This window comes from Hypanus sabinus, chromosome 3, assembly GCF_030144855.1.
Source record: "Hypanus sabinus isolate sHypSab1 chromosome 3, sHypSab1.hap1, whole genome shotgun sequence".
Classification (NCBI taxonomy): domain Eukaryota; kingdom Metazoa; phylum Chordata; class Chondrichthyes; order Myliobatiformes; family Dasyatidae; genus Hypanus; species Hypanus sabinus.
The window spans coordinates 34,371,847-34,397,802 of NC_082708.1; the positions used below are offsets into that span (position 1 = coordinate 34,371,847).

The 25,956-nt window shown below is 38.7% G+C and overlaps 1 protein-coding gene across 9 annotated transcripts in view; it reads left to right on the plus strand.

The window, feature by feature from the left end:
* Positions 1–7,886: 7,886 nt before the first annotated feature.
* The window catches only part of supt20 (SPT20 homolog, SAGA complex component), a 63,709-nt gene continuing 45,639 nt past the window's right edge, over positions 7,887–25,956 (plus strand). For all 9 annotated transcript variants that reach the window (XR_009511113.1, XR_009511114.1, XR_009511115.1 and 6 more), the window contains exons 1-7: positions 7,887–8,056; positions 17,466–17,552; positions 19,344–19,379; positions 19,486–19,544; positions 19,630–19,696; positions 24,937–25,063; positions 25,297–25,400. Coding sequence is in view for 6 of the 9 variants with exons in the window: in XM_059964058.1 (XP_059820041.1) it covers positions 17,550–17,552; positions 19,344–19,379; positions 19,486–19,544; positions 19,630–19,696; positions 24,937–25,063; positions 25,297–25,400 (396 nt within the window). In the remaining 3 variants the exon portion in view is untranslated. The remainder of the gene's footprint in view (positions 8,057–17,465; positions 17,553–19,343; positions 19,380–19,485; positions 19,545–19,629; positions 19,697–24,936; positions 25,064–25,296; positions 25,401–25,956) is intronic.

Consider the following 25,956-nt stretch of genomic DNA (forward strand, 5'->3'; position numbering starts at 1 on the left):
CCTCAAAGAGGCAACAATTATACCAGTGCCAAAGAGTACAGTGTGAGCTGCCTTAATGACTATCATCCAGTAGCACTCACATCTACAGTGATGAAATGCTTTGTGAGGTTGGTCATGACTAGTCTGAACTCCTGCCACAGCAAGGACCTGGACCCACTGCAATTTGCCTATCCCCACAATAAGTCAACGGCAGACGCCATGACCTTCAATGTTCCAAATGAGCCTTTGGTCATTTGAGGTAACAGATCTTTGAAGATCTGTTTCAAAGGCAATGGTCTACAAGGCAATAGTGATTTCTGTGTTTTATATGATTCTGAGACCTGGACTACCTTTGGATGGTTCTTCAAGATTCTGGATAAAATCTACCAATGTCATCGACACAAAATCCTCCAAATTCATTGATAGGATAAGCAAACAAAAGTTAACATCCTCTAGCAGACAAACATCCCCAGCACTGAGTCCTGGTTATTCATTTTGACAAAGCTTGGCTGGTCATATCACTTGTGTTACCTAATACCAGACTTCTGAAACAAAAACAAACCTGATTTAATTCTTTGAGGATGTAACAAAACATATTAATGAAGGTAAAGCAGTGAATGTAGTGTATATGGATTTCAGTAAGGCATTTGCTAAAGTTCCCCATGCAAGGCACATTCAGAAAGTAATGAAGGATGAGATCCAAGGAGACATTGCGTAGTGGATCCAGAATTATCTCGTCCACAGAAGGCAAAGGTGGTTGTAGATGGTTCATATTCTCTATGGAAGGTAGTGACCAGTAATGTTCCACAAGGATCTGTTCTGGGGCCCCTCCTGTTTGTGATTTTTATAAATGACCTCGATGAAGAAGTAGAAGGGTGGGCTAGTAAGCTGTCTGATGACACAAAGGCTGGGGGTGTTGTGGATAGTCTGGAGGGTTATCAGAGGTTACAGAGGAACATCAATAAGATGCAGAACTGGGCTAAGAAGTGGCAGTTGGAGTTCAATCCAGCTAAGTGTGAAATGGTTCATTTCAGTAAGTCAGATTTGAAGATGGAATATAATATCAATGTTAAGACTCCTGGCAGTGTGGAGGATCAGCAAGATCTTGGGGTCCATGTCCACAGGACACTCAAAGCTGCTCACAGGTTGACAGTGTTGTTAAGAAGGTGTATGGTGTGTTGGTCTTCATCAACCATGGGATTGAGTTCAAGAGCCATGAGGTAATGTTACAGGTGTATAAGACCTTAGTTAGACCCTACTTGGAGTACTGTGTTCAGTTCTGGTCACTTCATTACAGAAATGCTGTGGATACTATAGAGGGAGGGTGAGGAGGAGATTTACAAGGATGTTGCCTGGATTGGAGAGCCCACTTTATGAGAATAGGTTGAGTGAACTTGGCCTTTTCTCCTTGGAGCAAATGAGATGTGACCTGATAAAGGTGTATAACATGACGAGAGGCATTCATCGTGTGGATAGCCAGAGGTTTTTTTCCCAGGGTTGAAATGGCTAATGCGAGGGAGCATAGTTTTAAGGTGTTTGGAAGTAGGTACAAGGGGGATGTCAGAGGTTTTTCGCACAGAGAGTGCTGGGTGTGTGGAATGCACAGTCAGCGAAGGTGGTAGAGGCAGTTACAACAGGGTCTTTAAGAACCTTTTAGCTAGGTACATGGAGCTTAGAAAAAGTAGAGGGCTATGCGGTTGGGAAATTCTAGGCAGCTTCTAGACTAGATAACATGGTCGGCACAACATTATGGGCCAAAGGACCTGTAACGTGCTGTAGATTTTCTATCTTCTAAAAAATAAACTCTATTTGAAGTTTTCTCATGGGAGGAGATTGAGAAAAAGGTTCAAGATATGCTCAGAATTTCTCTGTGGAAATGGAAAATGTCCACTGACACCTGGAAATCTTCGGTCCATAGTACCCTAAACAAAGAAGGAACATTCAGGATAGTTATGAGAACCTTAGGGCTTTGACCATAAACACCATAAGGAATGCTCTAAATTACCTATCCAAACAGTCTATAAGCCTCCTCTTACCCTGTCATTGGAAGAGCCCAAGAGTCATTTGCCATCTCAGAACTGGGATGGAAGCAAGTCATCTTTAATTCTGCCTTTGAAAAGATGTGAAGTACCTCATCAAAATATTCTGTACTTATTTCATGTCAGAACTACTTAAACAATTCTAAATTAACCTTGGTTCAGTTCAGAATGAATTAAGAATCCTTTTGGAAGTTCAGCCTTACACTGAGATTATATATTTATTTTACAAAATAGTAAACAGCAATAATCAGAAGAAAGAGATAAAAAGGAGTAAAATAAAGACCTATATCATACACCGGTGTAAAAATATGTGATTGTAAGGAGTAAAGAAAGAAACTAATAAAACTAAATTGGAACAATGGACTTAAAAGTAATGAGAGAACAAAATAATAAATGATGGCCTGCTATTTTTTTTGAATTCTGATATTTCCAAATAGAACTGTTGGTTTTATGCTTGGGGCCATTGTCTTGCTGGAAAACATATCTACTCCCAAGTTGCAGTTCTTTTGCAGACTGCATCAGATTTCTTCCAGGATTTTCCTGAATGTTGCTGCATCAATTTTACCCTCTCCCTTCATAAGCCTTCCAGGGCCTGCAGTAGTAAAGCATCACCACAGTACGTTGCAGCCACCACCATGCTTCACGATAGGTTTTGGTGTGTTTTTGATGATATGCAGTGTTTGACTTGCTTCAAACATAGTATTTAGTCTGATGGCCAGAGCTCAATTTTGGTTCCATCAGACCATGGAACCTCCTTCCAGCTGACTTCAGAGTCTCCCACATGCCTTCTGGCAAACTCTAGCTGAGATTTCATGTGAGTTTTTTTAAACAGTGGTTTTCTCTTTGTCACTCTCCCTTAAAGCTGTGACTGGTGAAGCACCCGGACAACAGTTGTTGTATGCACAGTCTCTCCCATCTCAGCCACTGAAGCTCATAACTCCTTCAGAGTTGCCATTGGTCATTTGGTGGCCTCCTTCGCTAGTCGCTTCATTGCATGGTCAGTCGGGTTTTGAGGACAGCCTGCTCTCAGCAGATATACAACTGTGCCATATTCTTTCCATTTTTGATGATTGACTTAACTGTACTCCAAGGGATTTTCAGTGATTTAGAAATTTTCTTGTATCCATCTCCTAACTCGTGCTTTTCAATAACCTTTTCGTGGAGTTGCTTGGGAGTGTTCTTTTGTCTTCATGGTGTAGTTTTTGCAAGGATACTGACTCACCGGCAGTTGGACCTTCCAGTTACCTGTGTTATTTTACTACAATCAATTGAAACACCTTGATTGCACACAGATCTCCATTTAATTAATTATGTGACTTTTAAAATCAATTGGCTACACCAGTGATGATTTGCTGTATCATATTAAAGGGGGTGAATACAAATGCAATCAATTATTTTGTGCTTTATATTTGTAATTAATTTAGGTCATTTTGTAGAGTTCTGCTTTCTCTTTGACACAAGTTGTTTTCTGTTGATGTGTCAAAAAAAGCAAATTAAATCCACTGATAAATGGACTCTTGGCTTACAATTTACCTCAATATGATTTTACACCTTATGGTCTATCTGCCCTGCATTTTCTCAGTAGCTATTATACTTTAGTCTGCATTCTGTTATTGCTTTTTTTTTGTGTTATCTCAATTCATTGTGTAATGAATTGGTGGGTGAACAGTATGCAAGACAAGCTTTTCATTGCGTTTTGATACGTGTGACAATAAGAAACTATTTTTTGTGTTTGAAGTGGCCTCCACTTTAAAAATGAGAGCTGTTGCTGCTCATTCTGGGGCCTGAACATCTGAATGCACCAAGAACTTACGTTCCCAAGTTTAGTATCCCCATATTATTAAACTAATCTAAATAATTGCTTTTTACTTGAATATGCATTTGAAGACTACGGCCCGGTGATATTAGTATGTGCTTGACCGTGATATTAGATTGGGCAACTTTTTTTTGATTGGCACAGATTTAGAGTCGTACAGTTTAGAAGCTGGCCCTTCAGCCCATCTGGTCTATGCTGACCAAAATTCCCATCTAAGCAAGTTCCACTTGCCAATGCTTGGCTCTTATCCATCATAAGGCCCTCTGTTGGTCAGGGTCAACCATTGATTGTGTATTCTAGCTGTCTACATGATAAGCAAGCCAAGACAGTACGATACGGAGAGCAGTTGTTACCCTTACAGCAGGCTCCTCCCTCTCCATGCAGCTGATGAATCTAAAGGAACAGCAGAGACCAATACAATCTAGCACCAGCAGGAGTTGCCAGTCAGAGTTGAACTCAATGTTAGACTACCTTAGGGACTCAAGCTCAAGATTTTTCCTCGGTGGGTACTCCCAAAGCCTTCCCATGAGTGGGTATAGCCACAAGGCAACAGTGGTTTGAGAACAGAGTTTGCCTTCTCCTACAGGAGCTGCCAGTCATGGCTCATGCCCGAAGTGACCGGCTTTAAGATACCAGTAAAACACCTTTGCCCCTTCTCAGAAACAGTTCCATCGAATTTAATATCTAGGTCACATGTGAAGGCCAGGAGGTGGACTTGGTTGTCAGAGGCTATGTGAGACACATGCCATCGGGAGCATTTAACAGGTAGTGGGAGTTTATCCCCACTACTTCCCCCAGCTATGACAACCTTAATGAATCTCATATCCCTCTAAATAAACCTTTCCTATCCATGTACCTGTCCAAGCAACTACTAAATTATATCAATCATAGGCCTGTCAGTTTGACGTCAGTGGTGGGTAAGTTAATGTAAAGTATTCTTAGAGATGGTATATATCATTATTTGGATAGACAGGGTCTGACTAGGAATAGTCAGCATGGATTTGAGCGTGGAAGGTCATGTTTGACAAATCTTATTGAATTTTTGGAAGAGGTACGAGGAAAGTTGACGAGGGTAAAGCAGTGGATGTTGTCTATATGGACTTCAGTAAGGCCTTTGACAAGGTTCCGCACGGAAGGTTCGTTAGGAAGGTTCAATCGTTAGGTATTAACATTGAAGTAGTAAAATGGATTCAACAGTCATTGGATGGGAGATGCTAGAGAGTAGCGGTGGATAACTGTTTGTCAGGTTGGAGGCTGGTGACTAGTGGTGTGCCTCAGGGGTCTGTACTGGGTCCAAGGTTGTTTGTCATTTACATTAATGATCTGGATGATGGGGTGGTAAATTGGATTAGTAAGTATGCAGATGATACTAAGGTAGGAGGCGTTGTGGATAATGAAGTAGGTTTTCAAAGCTTGCAGAGAGATTTAGACCAGTTAGAAGAGCGCGCTGAACGTTGACAGACAGGGTTTAATGCTGGTAAGTGTGAGGTGCTACATTTTGGTAGGAATAATCCAAATAGGACATACATGGTAAATGGTAGGGAATTGAAGAATGCAGTAGAACAGAGTGATCTAGGAATAATGGTGCATAGTTCCCTGAAGGTGGAATCTCATGTGGATAGGGTGGTGAAGAAAGCTTTTGGTATGCTGGCCTTTATAAATCAGAGCACTGAGTATAGGAGTTGGGAGGTAATGTTAAGATTGTACAAGGCATTGGTAAGGCCAAATTTGGAGTATTGTGTACAGTTCTGGTCACCGAATTATAGGAAAGATATCAACAAAATAGAGAGTACAGAGAAGATTTACTACAAAGTAGAATGTTACCTGGGTTTCAGCACCTAAGTTACAGGGAAAGGCTGAACAAGTTAAGTCTTTATTCTTTGGAGCGTAGAAGGTTGAAGGGGGACTTGATAGAGGTATTTAAAATTATGAGGGGGATAGATAGAGTTGACGTGGATAGGCTTTTTCCATTGAGAGTAGGGGAGATTCAAATACGAGGACATGAGTTGAGAGTTGGGGGCAAAAGTTTAAGGGTAACATGATGAGAAATTTCTTTACTCTGTGTAAAGAAATTCCCCCTCGTGTGGAACAAGCTTCCAGTAGAAGTGGTAGAGGTAGGTACAGTATTGTCATTTAAAGTAAAATTGGATAGGTATATGGACAGGAAAGGAATGGAGGGTTATGGGCTGAGTGCGGGCCAGTGGGACGAGGTAAGAGTAAGCGTTCGGCACGGACTAGAAGGGCTGAGATGGCCTGCTTCTGTGCTGTAATTGTTATATGGTTATATAAATGATGACATTTCTGCCTCAAGCACTTCCTCTAGGGCTCATTCTGTCATACTGACCACCCTCTAGGTGGAAAGTTGCCCTTCAGGCTCCAATCACAAACAATCCAAGCAACACACAAGATGCTGGAAGAACCCAGCAGGCCAGGCAGCATCTATGGAAAAGAGTACAGTCAGCATTTCAGACCAAAACCGGCATCGACTGTACTCTTTTCCACAGATTCTGCCTGGCCTGCTGAGTTCCTCTAGCGCTTTGTGTGTGTCCCTCATGAGGAACTGAGAATATAAAAAAATCATTTTGAACCTATGCAACCTCTGGCTAAAAGAATAATAGGGACTGAACAGGAATTTTTGAACTGAAATAAACTCTGCCTTCAGCAGTCCGCTAAAACAGGTTTGTACTAGTTCTCCACAGCTTGCAGAGAGACATTGAAAACTTGATAACATTGTACATTGTACCCTCGTTTGAGTAGAAAGGAGGACTCACCGATAAGGACAGGAAGGAAGATCCACCTGTAATTAAGTCAGAGCCTAGCAAAGGGAATAACTGATGAGGACTGGACAGCACATCCATCTGTAATTAAGCCTTGATTTAGCAGATTCTCTTATCTTTAACTAAGTTTCCACCAACAGACTTGGGCGTACCAGTTCAAATAACATCTTGCAACAGTAACATATGGAGCTTACTATGTATAAATATACAGCTGTAACCTGAGGGAGAAGGCCCACTTGTTGGATGGTGGCAGTACTTTGACAACTGGGTCTCAAACTCCTGCAGGAGGGTGAGGAATAAACTGTTGTAACTATAAGAAGCTGATCTCCCGAGTTTTAACAACACACGCAAAATGCTGGTGGAACACAGCAGGCCAGGCAGCATCTATAGTGAGAAGCACTGTCCACGTTTCGGTCCGAGACCCTTCGTCAGGACTAACCGAAAGGAAAGGTAGTAAGGGGGAGGGGGAAATGCGAAATGATAGGAGAAGACCTGAGGGGGTGGGATGAAGCTAAGAGCTGGAAAGGTGATTGGCGAAAGTGATACAGAGCTGGAGAATGATCATTCTCCAGCTCTTAGCTTCATCCCACCCCCTCAGGTCTTCTCCTATCATTTCGCATTTCCCCCTCCCTCCACTACTTTCAAATCTCTTGCTACCTTTCCTTTCGGTTAGTCCCGACGAAGGGTCTCGGCCCGAAACGTCGACCGTGCTTCTCACTATAGATGCTGCCTGGCCTGCTGTGTTCCACCAGCATTTTGTGTGGGTTGTTGTTTGAATTTCCAGCATCTGCAGATTTCCTCGTGTTTGTTCTCCCGAGTTTTATTCAGATTCAACTTTACCACTCAGATTCCAATCTCTCTCCTCTCACCTTAAACCTAGACCTCTAGTTCTTGATTCCCTAACCCTGAAAAAGAACTTTGCGCACTCACCCTATCTATGCCTCTTCAGATTATGTACACAGTTATAAGATAGCACTTTATGATACTATAGCTCTCATCATCCCTCGTTCCCCTATACCCCCAAGGAAAATCGGCATAACCTCTGTCCATAACTCAGTCACTCAAGTCCCGGTAACATTAACGTAAATTTCCTCTGCACTCGTTCCAGCTTAATGGCATAACCCATATGATGGTTAATTAGCCCACCCTGCACCTATCGTAGCTCCATAAACTTTCTGCAACGTTATTGCGTTGCTTTTGCTAGTCAGGGGCAGGCCGACGCTTCGCTCCCCAGGACCGGACAGGTACACACCCCGCCTGCCGCGAGCGGCCCCGGCTTCCGCCTCCAGACCGGAAGTTTGGTCCCACGGGCGGAAAATGGCCGCCCGGTGGCTGGCGGTCTGTTAAATCGAGTAACGGCTCCGGATTTAAATATTTACAAACAAAAAAGCGAGCAGCCAAGAGCTCCAAATCTCCGCGAATAGCCGGCAATGGCACGGGAACCGGCAAGTCAGCTTTTTTGCATCGATTGTAGTGTGTGTGCTGGGACGGTGGGTGGGTGGCCGAGGCGCGGGGGTCCGGCACTGTCGGACTAGCTTTGGTTGTCCCCTCGGTGCCATTGCACCGGATTCTGGGCGCCTCCGACTGAGGTTATAATTCTGAGTGACCTGTCTGGGAGAGGCGGCCGAATCCTCCACCCTTTTCTACAGGTCGGAGTGGGTGGAAACGCTTCATCGGGTCTCATCGGCCTCTACTGGTGTAGCGAGCACATAAACTAGTTGCTGACAGTTCTCGTGAAGGTACATGTACACACACCACACTACAGAAACGTCCGCTGCTTGTAAGATTGTTATTGAATTGATGTGCCGATAGTTTCTACATTACACCTGAACCATCAACCCTTCTGAGAAATTGAGACTTTTGAGATGAGGTCCGGAAAATAACGTGCTGTTTATCCCGTTGAGTTTTCCCAGTTCCTTTTGTCTGCTCCAGATTCCAGCATGTGCAATCTCTTGTGTCTCCGTAGACAGGAATGTTGTGGTCACAGAATGGGCCCAGTCAGGAAAGGAACTACCAGTATTTTGACCCTCAAAAATTTTGGGACTTGACCATAAGCTCAGCCAATCTGAGGTCTGAAATTATCTGGCGATCGCGTGTTATTGCATCTTATCTAAGTTTGAGAATACTTTTGAGCAAGTTACTATGAAAGAGACTAATGTCATAAAAATAGAAGTAGGTCGTTTGGGTTGTAAGTTTTAAAAAAAAAACCGCTTCCCTCTGGCCGAAGAAGTTTCTTTTTATCTCTTTCCTGAATTGATATTTTTTGAGACTCTGACACTCTTAGTTGTAAATTCACTAGTCAGTGAAAAGATCCATCCTAGCAAGCCCAATAAGAACTTTGTATGTTTCCGTGTGATCACCTTTTATGTACTAAACTATGGAGATTATAGACACACTGAGCTGAATTTCTTCTCATACCAGAATCCTTCCGATTGAAGAATCTGCCCTGTTGATATACTTGTTCTAGTCACAGGGTTGCATTACTTTGGTTTTATTGTTTTAAAATTTCTTATATTTCCAAATAAATTAATTTTTAAATAATTTCAAGTAGATCTAAATAATTTATAGACATGAGTAATAAAATATCTTTACTTTCAAAGACATTTGGTAAGAGTTCAGTTGCCATACTTTCTGCTATTGACAACCCATCAAAATACAAAATCGCTTGAGTATTATTCTGAGTTTTATTCACTTCTTGTGACCCATATCTGGTATGGCAGGGAGTAGAGAGGGGTGCTACTGCACAGGATCGAAGTAAGCTGCAGATACTGTAAAATTAGCTCTGTCATGAGCACTAGCCTTTATAGTATTCAGAACATTTTCAAGGAGAATTGCCTCAAAAAGGCAGCATCCGTCATTAAGGACCCCTTTTACCCAGGATGTGTCCTCTTCTCATTGCCACCATCAAGAAGGAGGTACAGAAGCCTGAAGGTACACATTCAAATATCCAGGAACAGCATCTTCCCTTCTTCCATCCAATTTCTGAATGGACATTGAAACTATGAACAATACCTCACTATTTTATTATTTCAATATATTTTACTAATTTAATTTAACTAATATATATTTTACTCTAATTCAGTTTTTTCTCTATTATTGTTTATTGTGTTGTACTGCTGCCACAAAGTTAACACACATCATGACATATACCAGTGATATTAAACCTGATATGGATTCTATTGGATGCAGAGGGGATATTCAGCCCTCTGCATCCAACTTAAGTACAAGGGGAAAGATTTAAAGGGGACCTGAGGGGCAACTTCTTCATGCAAGTGGTGCTATGTATATGGAAAAGTAAAGTCAAAGTAAAATTTATTATCACAGTACATGCATGTCACTGCATACAACCGTGAGATTCTTTTTCATGCAGGCATACTTAGTAAATCTATAGAACAGTAACTGTAAACAGGATCAATGAACAACAAACTGTGCAAATGCAAATATAAATAGCAATGAATAACATGTGCAGTCAGTCTGCACATTTTCCACCAATACATCTATAAAAGTTTGTCAAGATTTTTAAAAAAAAATTTTTGTTAAGTTTTCAGATGATTACAGAAAGAAAAAAATAATACCCTTCCCCCCCTTCCCCTTAGCTCCTCCCCCCCTAACATCCCTATAGAAAAAAGAAAGAGAAAGAAAGAAGGAAAGAAAGAAAGAGTGCCTGGATATCGGAAGATCCCCACATGCTCCACAGAGTTCGTAATAACTTTAGTTTATATATTTATTTCTTTTCCCAAGTAACCAATTATTTTATCTTCAGAGCACCTATATATTTAATCCTGTCTTTTGTAAATAAGGGCACCAAATTTTCAAAAATGTTTCGTATTTATCTCTTAAATTATAAGTAATTTTTTCAAGTGAGATACAGCTGAAAATTTCATTCTTCCAACGACCTATACTTAAATATGCATCTGATTTCCAAGTAACTGCAATAGTCTTTTTGGCTACTGCCAGTGCAATTTTTATAAATTCTTTCTGATATTTATTCAATTTGGGTTTCGATTTTATCCCTTCAATTTTGCCTAATAAAAATAATATTGGATTATGTGGAAGTTGTGTTCCAATAATTTGTTCCAATAAAACTCATAAATTTGTCCAAAAAGGTTGAATTTTTAGAACAAGACCAAGTAGAATGTAAAAAAGTACCAATTTCTTGGTTACATCGGAAACACTGATCAGATAAATTCGGATTTAATTTATTTATCTTTTATGGTGTAATATATAATTGATGTAAAAAATTATATTGCACTAATCTTAACCAGACATTTATTGTATCTGTCATACTATCAAGACATAGTCTTGACCAATTTGTTTCTTCAATTTTAATATTCAAGTTACTCCCATTTTTGTCTTGACTTATGGACTCCTTGTTTAGTTGCCTGTTATTGAATCAAGCTATACATACAAGAAATAAATTTTTTAGTTTTTCCTTTTTGGATTAAAGTTTCTATTTCACTAGATTTCGGCAATAACATTGTTTGACTTAATTTTTCTCTTAAATAAACCCTTAATTGGAAGTAACAAAAAAGAGTGTTTGATACTTGATATTTATTCTTTAATTGATCAAATGACATTAATATGCCTCCTTCAAAACAATCTCCTATATATCTAATCCCTTTTTGAAACCAGTTGTATAAAAGTTGGTTATCCATTGTAAAAGGAATGTTTATTTTGAAATAAAGATCTCTTTGCTAATAAAGATTTCAATAGACAATAGACAATAGGTGCAGAAGTAGACCATTCAGCCCCTCGAGTCTGCCTCATCATCAACGTTTATCTTATTCCATAAATCAATCAAATGTTTTAGTATTGGAGATTCTTTCTTTTCCCGCATCCATTTAGATTCCCACTTATATATAAAATCTTCTGGTATATTTTCTCCTATTTTATCTAGTTCTATTCTAACCCATGCCGGTTTATCTTCATCAAAAAAAGATGCAATAAATCTAAGTTGATTTGCTTTATAATAATTTTTAAAGTTTGGAAGTTGTAACCCTCCGAGGTCAAATTTCCATGTCAATTTTTCCAGTGATATTCTTGACATCTTACCTTTCCAAAGAAACTTCCTCACATATTTATTTAACTCTTGAAAAAACTTCTGGAGTAATTGTATTGGTAGTGATTGCAATAAGTATTGTAGTCTAGGGAATATTTTCATTTTTATGGTATTTACTCTACCTTCTAATGTTATTGGTAATATCATCCATTTATCAAGATCTTCTTGAATTTTTTTCAATAATGGTAAGTAATTTAATTTGTATAAGTTCTTTATATCATTATCGACTCTTATACCTAAATATTTTATACCATTTGACGGCCATCTAAATTGAGTTATTAATCGACATTGACTATAATCTCCTTTAGTAAGAGGTAAAACTTCACTTTCATCCCAATTTATTTTGTAACCTGATATTTTCCTATATTCTTCTAATCTATAGGATAATTTACGCAACGAGTGCAATGGGTTTGTTAAATAAAGCAGAACATCATCAGCAAATAAGTTAATCTTGTATTCTTCCTGATTAACTCTGAAACCCTTAATATCTGGGTCCATTCCAATTAATTCAGCTAATGGTTCTATTGCCAACACAAATAAAGCAGGTGATAATGGACAACCTTGCCTAGTTGACCTTGCTAACTGAAATGATGTTGAAGCTTGACCATTTGTTACTACTTTAGCTTTGGGATTAATATTTAAGGTTTTAATCCATTTTATAAAAGATACCCCTAATCCATATTTTTCCAATACCTTAAATAAAAAATCCCATTCCAATCTATCAAATGCTTTTTCTGCATCTAAAGCAACTACCACACTCATTTTCTCCCCCTTTTGGCCAAATAAATTATACTAAATAACCAAGTTACATTATCTGCTGATTGTCCATTTTTAATAAATCCTGTTTGATCCATATGTATTAATTTTGGTAAGTATTTAGATAGTCTGTTCGATAAGATTTTTGCTATTATTTTATAATCAGTATTTAACAAAGAACTAGGTCTATATGATGTTGGCTTTACAAGATCTCTATCTTTTTTTGGCAATACTATTAAAATAGCTGTCGAAAAAGATTCTGGAAGTTTATGCGTTCTTTCCGCTTAATGTATTAACTCCATAAAAGGAGAAATTAATAAATCTTTAAACTTTTTATAAAATTCAGGCGGAAAACCATCTTCTCCTGGAGATTTATTACTTTGAAATTATCCTAAAGCTTCTTCAACCTCTTTTAATGTAAAAGGCATATCTAATCTCTCTTGTTCTTCCATATTTAATTTTGGAAGAGTTACTTGTGATTAAAAACCTTTCTATCTTGACATTATCATTTTGTGATTCTGATTTATACAAATCAGAATAAAAATTCTTGTAAGTTTCATTAATTTCTAAAGGTTTATAAGTAATTTTATTTACTCTTGTTCGAATTGCATTTATTGTTTTAGAAGTCTGGTCTATTTTTAACTGCCATGCAAGGACCTTATGTGATCTTTCACCTAGTTCATAATATCTCTGTTTAGTTCTCATAATTGCTTTTTCTGTTTGATATGTCTGAAGTGTATTATATTGTAACCTTATTAATAAGTTGTCTTCGTTTTTCTTCTGTCATATCTTTGAGATTCTTTCTCTAATTTTGTAATCTCTTTTTCCAATTGATCTATTTCTATCATATATTCCTTCTTAATTTTAGAAGTATAACTTATTATCTGACCTCTCAAATATGCCTTCATTGCTTCCCACAATATAAATTTATCATCAACTGAATGTGAATTTGTATCTAAAAAAAACTGAATCTGCTTTTGCATAAAATCACAACAATCTTGACGTTTTAGTAACATTGAATTAAATCTCCATCTATAAATTGATTCCTCTTTATCTATCGTTATCATTGTCATTATCAAAGGAGAATGATCTGACAATATTACTTTATATTCCATGTTTTTCACTCTATCTTGCATATTTGTTGATAATAAGAAAAAATCTATCCTTGAATATGTTTTATGTCTATTTGAATAAAATGAATAATCTCTTTCTTTTGGGTTAATTCTTCTCCAAATATCAATCAAATTTAAGTCTTTCATCAATGATAGAGTTAATTTTACTACTTTTCATTTTGTGACAACTTTGTTGATCTATCTAAAACTGGATCTAAACAAAAGTTAAAATCTCCACCTATTAATATTTTGTCATGTGCATTAGCCAAATTCAAAAAGACCTCTTGTATAAATTTTACATCATTTTCATTTGGTGCATAAATATTCATAAGAGTCCATAATTCTGAAAAAATTTGACAATGTATAATTACATATCTCCCCGCCAAATCAATTAATACATTTTGTATTTTAATTAGTAAATTTTTATTAACCAAAACTGCAACTCCTGTCGCCTTTGAATTAAATGAAGCTGCAATAACATTTCCAACCCAGTCTCTTTTTAATTTCTGATGTTCTTTCTCCATTAAGAGTGTTTCTTGTAAAAAAGCTATATCTATTTTCATTTTTTTTTATGTATGTTAAAATTCTTTTTCTTTTCACCGGTCCATTAAGTCCATTAACATTAAAACTTAAAAAATTCAGTAAATTAGTCATTATTTTCAATTATGTTACTCCAATCTATAATAACACCTAATCTTTCAACTTTTGTGGTATCTTGGGAAATCTTTCTAAAATTCTCCATGTTACTATGTGTATCTTCACCGATCATCCAGGCAGAAAGATAGAAGAAAAATAGAGTGTAAGGAAAAAAACAAAATACCCCCCTACTAATGTTGTGAAAAAAAAAACACATTACCCCACTCTATTGTACGGGTCATGGCGATCACCATGATTACATACATGAATCCCGTAGTAATCGATCCAAAGCTCCCCAGCCCCCCCCCCCCCCCCGCAACATAAAAAAGTGTGTGTGTGTGTATATATATATATATTTTTTTTTTAAAAAAAAGAAAAAAAACACTATTCTCAGTATATCAGAAATTTTGCTTTTCTCCCCTATGTCATCCTTAAATGTCCATCACTTCCATTCATTGTCTCTGTCTTCATCTTTAATCCATTACACTTGGAAATCTCTATGTGTAATTAGTCTGGAAGTTTTTGTGCGAACTTCTCGATAATCGGTAAAAAATCTTCTTTTTCCCTCCTCCAAAAAAATTATCAGTGTTGCTGGGTGATGCATTATAAATTTATAACCCTTTTCCCATAAAACTCTTTTCGCTGGGTTAAATTCCTTCTTTCTCTTCAAAAGGTTATAACTTATAAAAGGATAGAAAAGAACTGCCTTCCCTGCTATCATCAATGGCCCGTTTCTCTTTTTGGCACATTGGGCAGCCGCCTTCAGGATCTTTTCTTTATCTTGGTATCTTAAGCATTTTATCAAAATTGATCGTGGATTTTGGTCAGCTTGAGGTCTTGACCTTAAGGCTCTATGAGCCCTTTCAATTTCAATTAGAGTTTCTCCTTCCATTTCCAATTTTTCAGGAATCCATTTTTGAAAAAAATTTATTGGATCTTCTCCTTCTATATCTTCTTTAAGTCCAACAATTTTAATATTATTTCGTCTACTAAAATTTTCAAGCTCATCAACTTTTTCCAACATTTGTTTTCTTTCTGATGTCCAGGCAGTAATATCATCTTCCATTTTATTCATTCTTTCAACCATGTCTTCCGTTGTAGCTTCCAAATCTATAATTGTCTTTTCCATTTTTCCTGTCTTTTTGTCATTTTATTAAACATAATCTCCACATTTATCTTTTTTTTTTGATTACTTTTAATGTGCCTAATTTACGCATTATTTGCATTAAAGTCTTTTCTATATTTCCAGAAGAACTTTTACCTCCATCTTTGTCTGATTTTTCCAGAGAATCTGACTCTCCCTCCAGTTCACTTTCACTTTCGGTTTCATTCGTAACTGGGATTTGTAGTTCAGGTTGTTCTCGTTTGCGCATGCTCCTTCCTTCACATTTGCGCAGTTCTCGTTGGTCTTTTTCTTTAGAAATGGCCGATGTTGCCGCAGTTTCCTGTTCTATATCGCCGGTGGTATAATGTACCTGAGCCTGCGGTTCTTTGGCAGAGGTGGGACTTGATTCTGTTCCAACTTGCTTTGTCTTCATGGTAGTAGTTTTCTTCATCTTCTGTTTATAAGGCATAGCTTGAAACAATCCGGAGTAGTTTATAAGTAACTTTTAGAAAGTATTAACTAACTTTTCTTCACTTAAACATTAATTTACTGATTTTTTATGGGAGGGCTGGGTTCCAGCATCTCGATCCTACGTCATCATGTGACGTCCCCCTGTTTGTCAAGATTTTTGATGATATGCTGGATCTCCACAGACTCTTGAGGAATTATTGTGCTTTCTTTGCAATTATATTTATATGATGGGCCCAGGGCAGGTCCTCTGAGATAGTGACACCCAGGAATTTAAAGTTACTGACCCTCTCCACCTCTGATCCTCTGATGATTACTCACTCATGGACCTCTGGTTTCCCTCTCCTGGTCTATGAAAGGAAATGGCTGAGGGAGGTGTAATAACCATATTTAAAAGAAATTTAGACAGATGAAGTTTGAAGGGATGCAGGTGAAATACGGGCAAAATGGACTCACTTAGATGGGCACCTTGGTCTCGTGGATGAGTTGGTCCAAAGGGCTTGATTCAATGTGGTTTTGTTACATGCTCGATGTTGGGTGAATAAAGGGTTCATAGAAAGACACGTAGAAATCAGGAAGTTGTGCATGTCATGGCAGGGGGAGGAACAGCTCTTAAACAGACTGGGTTACTGTGAAATTGATGAGAAATTTGGAAGATAGTATGAGGAATAGAAGTCTAAGCAGGAGTATGCCATTTGGTCCCTCCCAGCTGCTGCCACATTCAATAAGCAGTGTGGCACAGTTAACAGAGCTGATACCTCACAGTTACAGCAACTGGAAATCAATCCTGACTCTTGCTAAGTTGGTGTTCCATAAGTTCCAATTTTATACACTGAGTACCTTAAATTTCTTATCAATTAGCTATACGCAAAGCCCTAATGCTTTCTGGAAGTGATAATCCTGCGCTTTTCAAATTTGACAAATGTATTGACAAGCGGGGGGGGGGGGGGAGTGTTGATATGTTTTACATATGTATGTCCAAATCTGACCTTGAGGAACCATAATTCAGTTCAACGTAAATCTAAGAAAGCATGTTTAATATGACAAAATATTCTGTATGCATTCATATACTCGAGTGGTGGGCTAACAGAAAAGTTGTAAAAGGAGGAAGAAGTGGAGGAATATTGGTGAGAATAGTGTGATACAGATACTGAGTGTTCAGTTAAAAGGCAAAGACAGTTAAGTGACAACATAAATGGTAATAAAAAATCTTTATAGGCGGATGAATTTGGGTAGAAATCCATCCTTTGGAAGCATCCCTAATCCTCATTAGTTTCATTTTCTTTAACCAGAATTTTTTTTGTTGTGGCTGTCAGAAAAATGTGGCTTAATTCCAAGGTTCTTTAAATTTGTCATAGCCAGGGCAAGTAGTAGGGTTAGGCTTCAACTACCTATTAAATGTTCCCAATGACATGTAGCCTCTGCATACCAAGGCCTTCATGTGTGGCTTACCTGCTAAGCACAACGGAATGGTTTCTACTGACAGAAGGGGCAAAGGTGGGTTACTGTTGCTTTAAAACCAGTTACATCAGGCAGATGGAGCTCGTCAGCCATAGTTGGCAGCTCATCTCAGAGAAGGAAAACTTTGATTTCAAACCTCCACTACCTTGTGGCTACACCCACTCATCAGGAAGGCTTTGGAAGTAAACCTTGAGGAAAATAGAGTCAATTATTGATACTTCGTGAAAGCGCTGCTAAATTATCTTTGTTTTCAACAGAATTCAAGATCCTTTGGAGAAACATGATTTTCTGTCTGTATTCACAACTTCTCTCCTAATACCCAAGGCCCAATTTCCTTCATAATGGTGAGTTTTGTTCCAGTGAAGAAACTTTATTGTTAACCACTGACTTGAAATAGCTGCTAATTAGTTTCCCTTTCAAAAAAAATTCTTACATGTAAATTGACTTTGCTAAAGGAATTATTTTGATAAAATCTTTTCAAGAATTATACTTAATTCATCAATTAATTTTGAAATAGTGTCATTCCTTACTTAGAATAGTCAATAAAGTGTACTACAAAAAGCAGAATTAATATCTGACCTTAAAATTTAATATTTAGCTGCTAGTTTATTTTGCATGGGCAGTGCTACTTAAACTGGGAACTGACATGAGCTGTACAAGCAGTAAAAAAGTAGTACAGGTCCACAGTCCCTTATCCAAAATTCTGAAATCCTTTTTTGATATCCTTTCATCTACTGATTTGAATATAGGATTTTATACACCAATTTCAGGTAAAGGTATGCATTTTAAACAAAATCATTCCTGGAAGTAGCTCCTTTGCCCAAACAGTTCGCTGCTGGGGCTCTCCCTCCCAATGCTGTCCACAGTAACGCTATCCACAGACTGCCTACTTGTACGTTCAGTGACTGTGCTCTACTCTGCCTTTCCATAAACTGTCTCAAACGATCCACTCCCATGGTATTCTGAGACAGGTTGTCTTTTCGTCAAGCTGGATAAATTGCAACTTTCAGTAAGATATTGTTAAGACTAATGTCATTACAAATTTTGCACTTTTGTTTCTATCTCCTCCAGCTACTCTGGCTGAACCTTGGAAAACTATTTAACAGAAATGATACTGAAACTATCAGAAAGACCATGTACTTCCAATTGGATAACAGTTTCTATCTGTACCATGTCAGCTCATTAACCTTCCCTACCAGTGTTGCTTTTGCACTAAATTGCTCCAACAGCTACCTATTTTGTACTTTCTTCAATTTTGTCCAGCATTTTCCTTAATTAAAAACCTTTAACCAAACCTTTGATCATCCAAAACAATATCCAGTTTGTGTCCCCTTTCATTAGATAAATTTACTTGCAGGCACTAGTGCATCTGTTTCGACCATGTTATATTTGCACTTGTTGATAAGATATGTTTTCAGTCAATGCCATAAGTTAGCACATTGAAGGACTTGTTGCAGCCTTGTAGTTTCATACTGTGAATTTGGTTCTTAATTCTTAAACTAGTTTTAAATTACAGAAGGCAAGGGATGTAATCAGTTATCTTGTTTCTTCCAAGACTTCCAATGTTCAGACTAACTCTTGTCAAGAACCACAATGTACAAAAAATTCTTATGAATCTCTGGTGAATGTAAACCCAATTCTTTGAATTCTTTTCCCTTTAAAATGATGTATGTCCCTTTAAAATGTTAAATAATAATCCTAATGTTTATGATTTTTGATTTTAGTTGTACATTCCAATTTGGTGTTGATGAAAATAAGAATAATCTAGTTTCACATTATGACACTTATTCTGTTTCCTGTAGATATAATTTGGTAATGGAATAGAAACAATTCTCTTTACTGAAGCCAGTGGATCACTTGAAAAATTGCACCTTCTCATATTCAGAATTTCCTCTCATATTGTAGAGGAAAACAATATGCACAAGAAATTCTTGTGAATCTCTGGAGAACTTAATTCTTCAAATTCTTTTTCCTTTAAGATAATGTATCCATTATTTGGAAAGCCAATAATTTGGCATACCCTATGTCAGACAGTAGACCATTTGAGAAAGAAAGGATTTTCAGAACTGATGACAGTGGATTTCTGGTCGCCTTGCTTCTCTAAAATTTCTTAGTAAAAGCATCTTTTTTTGCAGTATCACGCTTTGGAGTATGCATTGGACCGTGCAGAGGTGAGTTATTTACAGTAACTCATCTATTCTGCTGTGTATTATTACACTTTTACTTAACCTGATCCAGTTATTGATTATAAACTATGATTTTTTAAAAAAAATTTAGTATATAATTGGATGTGCTCGGCAGCGACCTCCAAAAAGAAGGCATTCATCAAGTGGAAGGTAGTATTTTGTAATAAAAATATTTTAAAGATATTTTTGACTTACAAAATTGAAATAACTGAACTTTTAAAATGTGTTACTTTAGGAAATCTGTACATCAGAAACTATATGATTTGTACATGGAAGAATGTGAAAAAGAACCAGAGCTGAAGGTATTCATATTGCATGCACCCATTTATGGTTCCTCAATCGTGGTTTTGCTTGAAGTTTTTCATAAAGAAATTTATAGGACCATCAAAAATGTCGGTTTTAATTTAGCATTTTTGTCAATGAGACATGAATGAAAGTTTTGCCAATACTTCACTGGTAGAGAGAAGTTTTAGTTCTGTACTATTTGTTTCTGTACAAAATGGTAAATATAAATTAATTGAGGCAGCATGCTTTACAATGTTAATGACCTAAGTTCAGTTCCCACTGTTGTCTGTAAGGAGCTGGTATGTACTTCCCATGATCATGTGGGTTTCTTCTGGGTGCTGTGGTTTCCTCCTTCATTCCTAAGACATGGGTTAGTAGGTTAACCGGTCTCATGAGTGTAACTGGGCGGCAAGGGCTTGTTGGGCCGGAACAGCCTATTATGTGCTGCAACTCTAAATTAAAAGAAAAATATGAAATTGTTAAATGCTTTTATCTTTAAAATATTATAAATGTTCAACATTTATTTCTTTCTAAATTGAATAAGATGAACTTGGAACACTGCATAACTATTTGCTTAGATGAACAATGTAGGTTCAAATGATCAAGCTGAATTCAATAGACAATAGGTGCAGAAGTAGACCATTCGGCCCCTCGAGTCTGCACCGCCATTCTGAGATCATGGCTGATCATTCACTATCAATACCCAGTCCCTGCCTTGTCCCCATATCCCTTGATTCCCCTATCCATCAGATATCTATCCAGCTCCTTCTTGAAAGCATCCAGAGAATTGGCCTCCACCGTCTTCCGAGGCAGTGCATTACACACCTCCACAACTCTCTGGGAGAAGAAGTTCTTCCTCAACTCTGTTTTAAATAACTGACCTCTTATTCTCAATCCATGCCCTCTGGTACTGGACTCTCCCAACATCTGGAACATATTTCCTGCCTCAATCCTATCAAATCCTTTAATTATCTTAAACGTTTCAATCAGATCCCCTCTCAATCTCCTCAATTCCAGCGTGTACAAGCCCAATCTCTCCAATCTCTCTGCGTAAGACAGCCCTGCCATCCCAGGAATCAACCTAGTGAATCTACGCTGCACTTCCTCAATTGCCAGAATGTCCTTCCTTAAACCTGGAGACCAAAACTGTACACAATATTCCAGGTGTGGTCTCACCAGGGCCCTGTACAAATGCAAAAGAACATCCTTGCTCTTGTATTCAATTCCCCTTGTAACAAAGGCCAACATTCCATTTGCCCTCTTCACTGCCTGTTGCACTTGCTCATTCACCTTCATTGACTGGTGAACTAGGACTCCTAGGTCTCTTTGCATTTCTCCCTTACCTAACTCGACACCGTTCAGACAATACTCTGCCCTCTTGTTCCAGCTTCCAAAGTGGATAACTTCACATTTATTCACATTGAATGACATCTGCCAAGTATCTGCCCACTCACTCAGCCTATCCAAGTCTCCCTGTATTCTCCTAACGTCCTCTTCGCATGTCACACTGCCACCCAGTTTAGTATCGTCAGCAAACTTGCTGATATAGTTTTCAATGCCCTCATCTAAATCATTGACATAAATCGTAAAGAGCTGTGGTCCCAATACAGAGCCCTGTGGTACCCTCCAGCCAGTCTGAGAAACACCCATTCACTGCTACCCTTTGCTTTCTATCTGCCAACCAGTTTTCTATCCATGTTGAAACCCTGCCCCCAATGCCATGAGCTCTGATTTTACTCACCAATCTCCTATGTGGCACCTTATCGAATGCCTTCTGAAAATCTAGGTACACAACATCTACTGGCTTACCTTCGTCTAACATCCTTGTTACACCCTCAAAAAACTCCAACAGATTAGTCAAGCATGATTTGCCCTTGGTAAATCCATGCTGGCTCGGCCTAATCCTATTTCTGCCATCTAGATGTGCCACTATTTCGTCCTTAATAATGGACTCAAGCATCTTCCCCACGACTGACGTTAGGCTAACAGGGCGATAGTTCTCCGTTTTCTCCTTCCATCCCTTCTTGAAAAGTGGGACAACATTAGCCACTCTCCAATCTTCAGGAACTGATCCTGAATCTAAGGAACATTGGAAAATGATTACCAATGCATCCGCAATTTCCTGAGCCACCTCTTTTAGAACCCTCGGATGCAGACCATCTGGATCCGGGGATTTATTAGCCTTCAGTCCTACCAGTCTACTCATCACAGTTTCTTTCCTAATGTCAATCTGTCTCAATTCCTCTGATATCTTATGACCCTGGCCCATCCATACATCTGGGAAATTGCTTGTGTCCTCCCTGGTGAAGACAGATCTAAAGTACGCATTAAATTCTGTTGCCATTTCCCTGTTTCCCATAACAATTTCTCCCAATTCATTCTTCAAGGGGCCAACATTGTTCTTAACTATCTTCTTTCTCTTCACATAGCTAAAAAAGCTTTTGCTATCCCCTTTTATATTCCTGGCTAGACTGAGCTCATACCTGATTTTTTCTCTCCGTATTGCTTTTTTAGTTAAGATCTGCTGTTCCTTAAAACTTTCCCAATCATCTGTATTCCCACTCATCTTAGCCCTGTCATACTTCTTTTTCTTTAATGCTATACAATCTCTGACTTCCTTTGTCAACCACTGTGGCCCCTTCCCCCTCTTTGAATCCTTCCTTCTCATTGGAATGAACTGCATTTGCATCTTTTGTATTATGCCCAAGAATATCTGCCACTGCTGATCCACTGTCTTTCCTGCCAGGGCATCCGCCCATTTAACTTTGGCCAGCTCTTCCCTCATGGCTCCGTAGTCTCCTTTATTTAATTGCAACACTGACACCTCTGATCTGCCCTTATCCCTCTCAAATTGTAGATAAAAACTTATCATGTTATGATCACTACTTCCTAATTTCTCCTTTACTTCAAGATCACTTATCAATTCCTGTGCATTACACATCACCAAGTCCAAAATAGCCTCGTTCCTGGTTGGCTCAAGCACAAGCTCTTCCAAAAATACATCCCTCAGACACTCCACAAACTCCCTATCCTGGGGTCCAGCACCTACCTGATTCTTCCAGTCCACCTGCATGTTGAATCTCCCATAACGACTGCATTACCTTTAGCACATGCCAATGTTAACTCCCTAATCAACTTGTACCCAATATCCACGCTACTGTTTGGGGGCCTGTACACAACACCCATTAGGGTCTTTTTACCCTTACTGTTCCTCAGCTCAATCCACACAGACTCTACTTCCCCTGTTCCCAAGTCACCTCTTGCTAAGGACTGAATCTCATTCCTTACCAACAGGGCCACCCCACCCCCTCTTCCCATATTTCTGTCTCTACGATAGCACGTATACCCTGGTACACTCAATTCCCAGGCCTGATCCCCTTGCAGCCATGTCTCCGTTATCCCAACAATATCGTAGTTCCCCATTTTCATCTGAGCTTCAAGCTCATCTGTCTTATTTCTGACACTACGCGCATTCAAGTATAGAATTCTTAGCCCATTCCTCCTCTCTTTGCTTAAAACACTGTCTACTGTACCTAACCCAGCTCCTTGAACTTCCATCGGGCAAATTGCATCCTGAATTTTGATGACCTTCTCAAGATCACCCAAACCTTGTACACATTTAACCACATGCACCTTCTGACCAACCCTCTGGATCTGGATCCCTGCCCCCTGCACATCTAGTTTAAACCCCCCCCGAGCAGCACTGGCAAATACTCCTGCAAGAATGTTAGTACCCCTCCGGTTCAGATGTAGACCATCCCTTCGAAACAGATCCCAATGTCCCTGGAACAAAGACCAATTATCCAAAAACCTGAACCCTTCCTTCCTGCACCATGCTCTCAGCCTCGTATTAATGTGCATAATCATTCTATTCTTCGCCTCACTCGCACGTGGCACAGGTAGCAATCCCGAGATTGTCACCCTGGAGGTCCTGCCTTTCAGCTTCACTCCTAACTCCCTGAACTCTCTAAGCAGGACCCCCTCACTCACCTTACCTACATCATTGGTCCCTACATGGACCACTACATCTGGGTTCATGCCCTCACTCTCAAGAATAGCCTGCACCCGATCTGAGATGTCCCGGACCCTGGCACCAGGGAGGCAACATACCATCCGAGACTCCCGATCTGCCCCACAAAATCTCCTATCTGCCCCCCTAACTATAGAGTCCCCTAAAACTATCGCTTTCTTCTCTTCCCTCCTCCCCTTTCTAGTTGAGGGTTCAACCTCTGTGCCAGAGGCAGGACCACTACAACTCATTCCTGGTAGGTCATCCCCATCAACAGTATCCAGTATCAATTCCTGAGTTAGCTGAAGTCAACTGCTGGATCCTATTAATTGACCATAAAACCATTACGACAACAATGCTAAAATTCGGGCTTCGAGGGGAAAAAAGAACAAACAGCAGAATTACTTAAGTAATATGATAATTGAGCATTATTACATGTTATTTTAATGTCCTTGATTTAACCTGATGTTAGTAGTAATATAATCACAAACAAGAGAAAATCTGCAGATGCTGTAAATCCCAGCAACATGTACAAAATGCTGGAGGAACTCAGCAGGCCAAGCAGCTTCTATGGAAAAAGAACAGTCAATGTTTTGGGCTGAAACCCTTTGGCAGGACTGGAGAAAAAAAGCTGAGGAGTAGATTTGAAAGGTGGGGGGGGGGAGGGTGAGAGAAATGCCAGGGAATAGGTGAAACTTGGAGGTGGAGGAGTGAAGCAAAGAGCTAGGAAATGGGAGGAACAAAGCCTTGTGTTTCGTTTGAGTAGTCTCCAACTTGATGGCATGAACATCAATGTCTCAAACTTCCAATAATGCATCCCTCCCCCTTCACCATTTCCCATACCCTTGTTCCTCTCTCATGTTATCTCCTTGCCTGCCCATCACTTCCTTCTGGTGTTCCTCCCCTCCACCTTTTTTTTTCTTTCTTCCATGGCCTTCTGTCTCTTTCACCAATCAATTTCCTAGCTTCCTAGCTCTTTGCTTCATCCCTTCCCTTCCAAGTTTCACCTATTGCCTGGTGTTTCTCTCTCCCTTCCTCCCTCCTTTCAAATCTACTCCTCAGCTTTTTTCTCCAGTCCTCCAGAAGAGTTTCGGCCCGAAATGTTGACTGTTCTTTTTTCCATAGATGCTGTTTGGCCTGCTGAGTTCATCCAGCAGTTTGTGTATATTGTTCTATAAGTAGTAATATACAACTATTCTCTTCAAATGGAATTTAATGTTTGTTTATGATCTGGATTTCTGATTTCAGAAATTAAGGCGAAATGTCAACTTGCTGGAAAAACTTGTAATGCAGGAAAGAGTGTCATGTCTTGTGGTAAATTTATATCCAGGAAATGAAGGTTATTCACTGATGCTTCGGGGGAAAAATGGATCAGGTACCACTGATTAACTATTTTTGGTTGTGATGGTCATATGTGATGAATAAATTATCCTTAGAGAAATTATCCCTGCAATGTTAGTACTGTGTTTCTTTTGAATAGATAAAATATTAGCATGCACTTGGTTGACGAAAGCATTGACTGCCCGGGTTTCTGAAATGTGAGCTGCATATATTTTGAAGTTTAGAGTATTAATATCTTATTTGGTATTTGTAAAAAAAAATATTCAGATTCAGAAACAATCCGTTTGCCTTATGAAGAGGGAGAACTGCTGGAATATTTGGATGCAGAAGAGCTTCCACCAATTCTTGTAGATCTTTTGGAAAAATCTCAGGTGAGCTAAATTGTATAAGAGTAGGAACTAAGTCTTCAAAGTAATTCAGTAGAATTGTGAATGGGAGAGATATTCAAAGGCTGTCCCTTTATCACTGTACAAAAATTGGCCGAGATTTTACAGAGCAGCAATGCCACTGTGCTTATTGCAGGTATTGAAGAAGGTGAGCTTATGCATAGACTTTCGCTTTTCCAAAATTGATTGTAACAGTTTCAATCATACATGAAGCTAAGATAAAAAAACGATATACGAAACACGTTTAAAAATCAAATATTTTTATTTTGTAATTTGAATTACATTTGGAGCATAGAGAGGTACAACACAGGAGTGAGCCCTTTGGTCCTCAATGTTGTGCCAAACTAATGAAATTTGACATTTTTGGCAGAGAGCAGTAGAAAGGTTATGAATCAATAGTTATGGCTTAGTATACCATTCAATTCAATTAGGTATCTCTCAACAGTGTAACACTTTTGGATATATAATTTTACACCAAGAATAGTTTGTAAATATCAACTGTTTTTCCGTGCAATTGTGGGAGGCTGAGCCAGGCCACTGT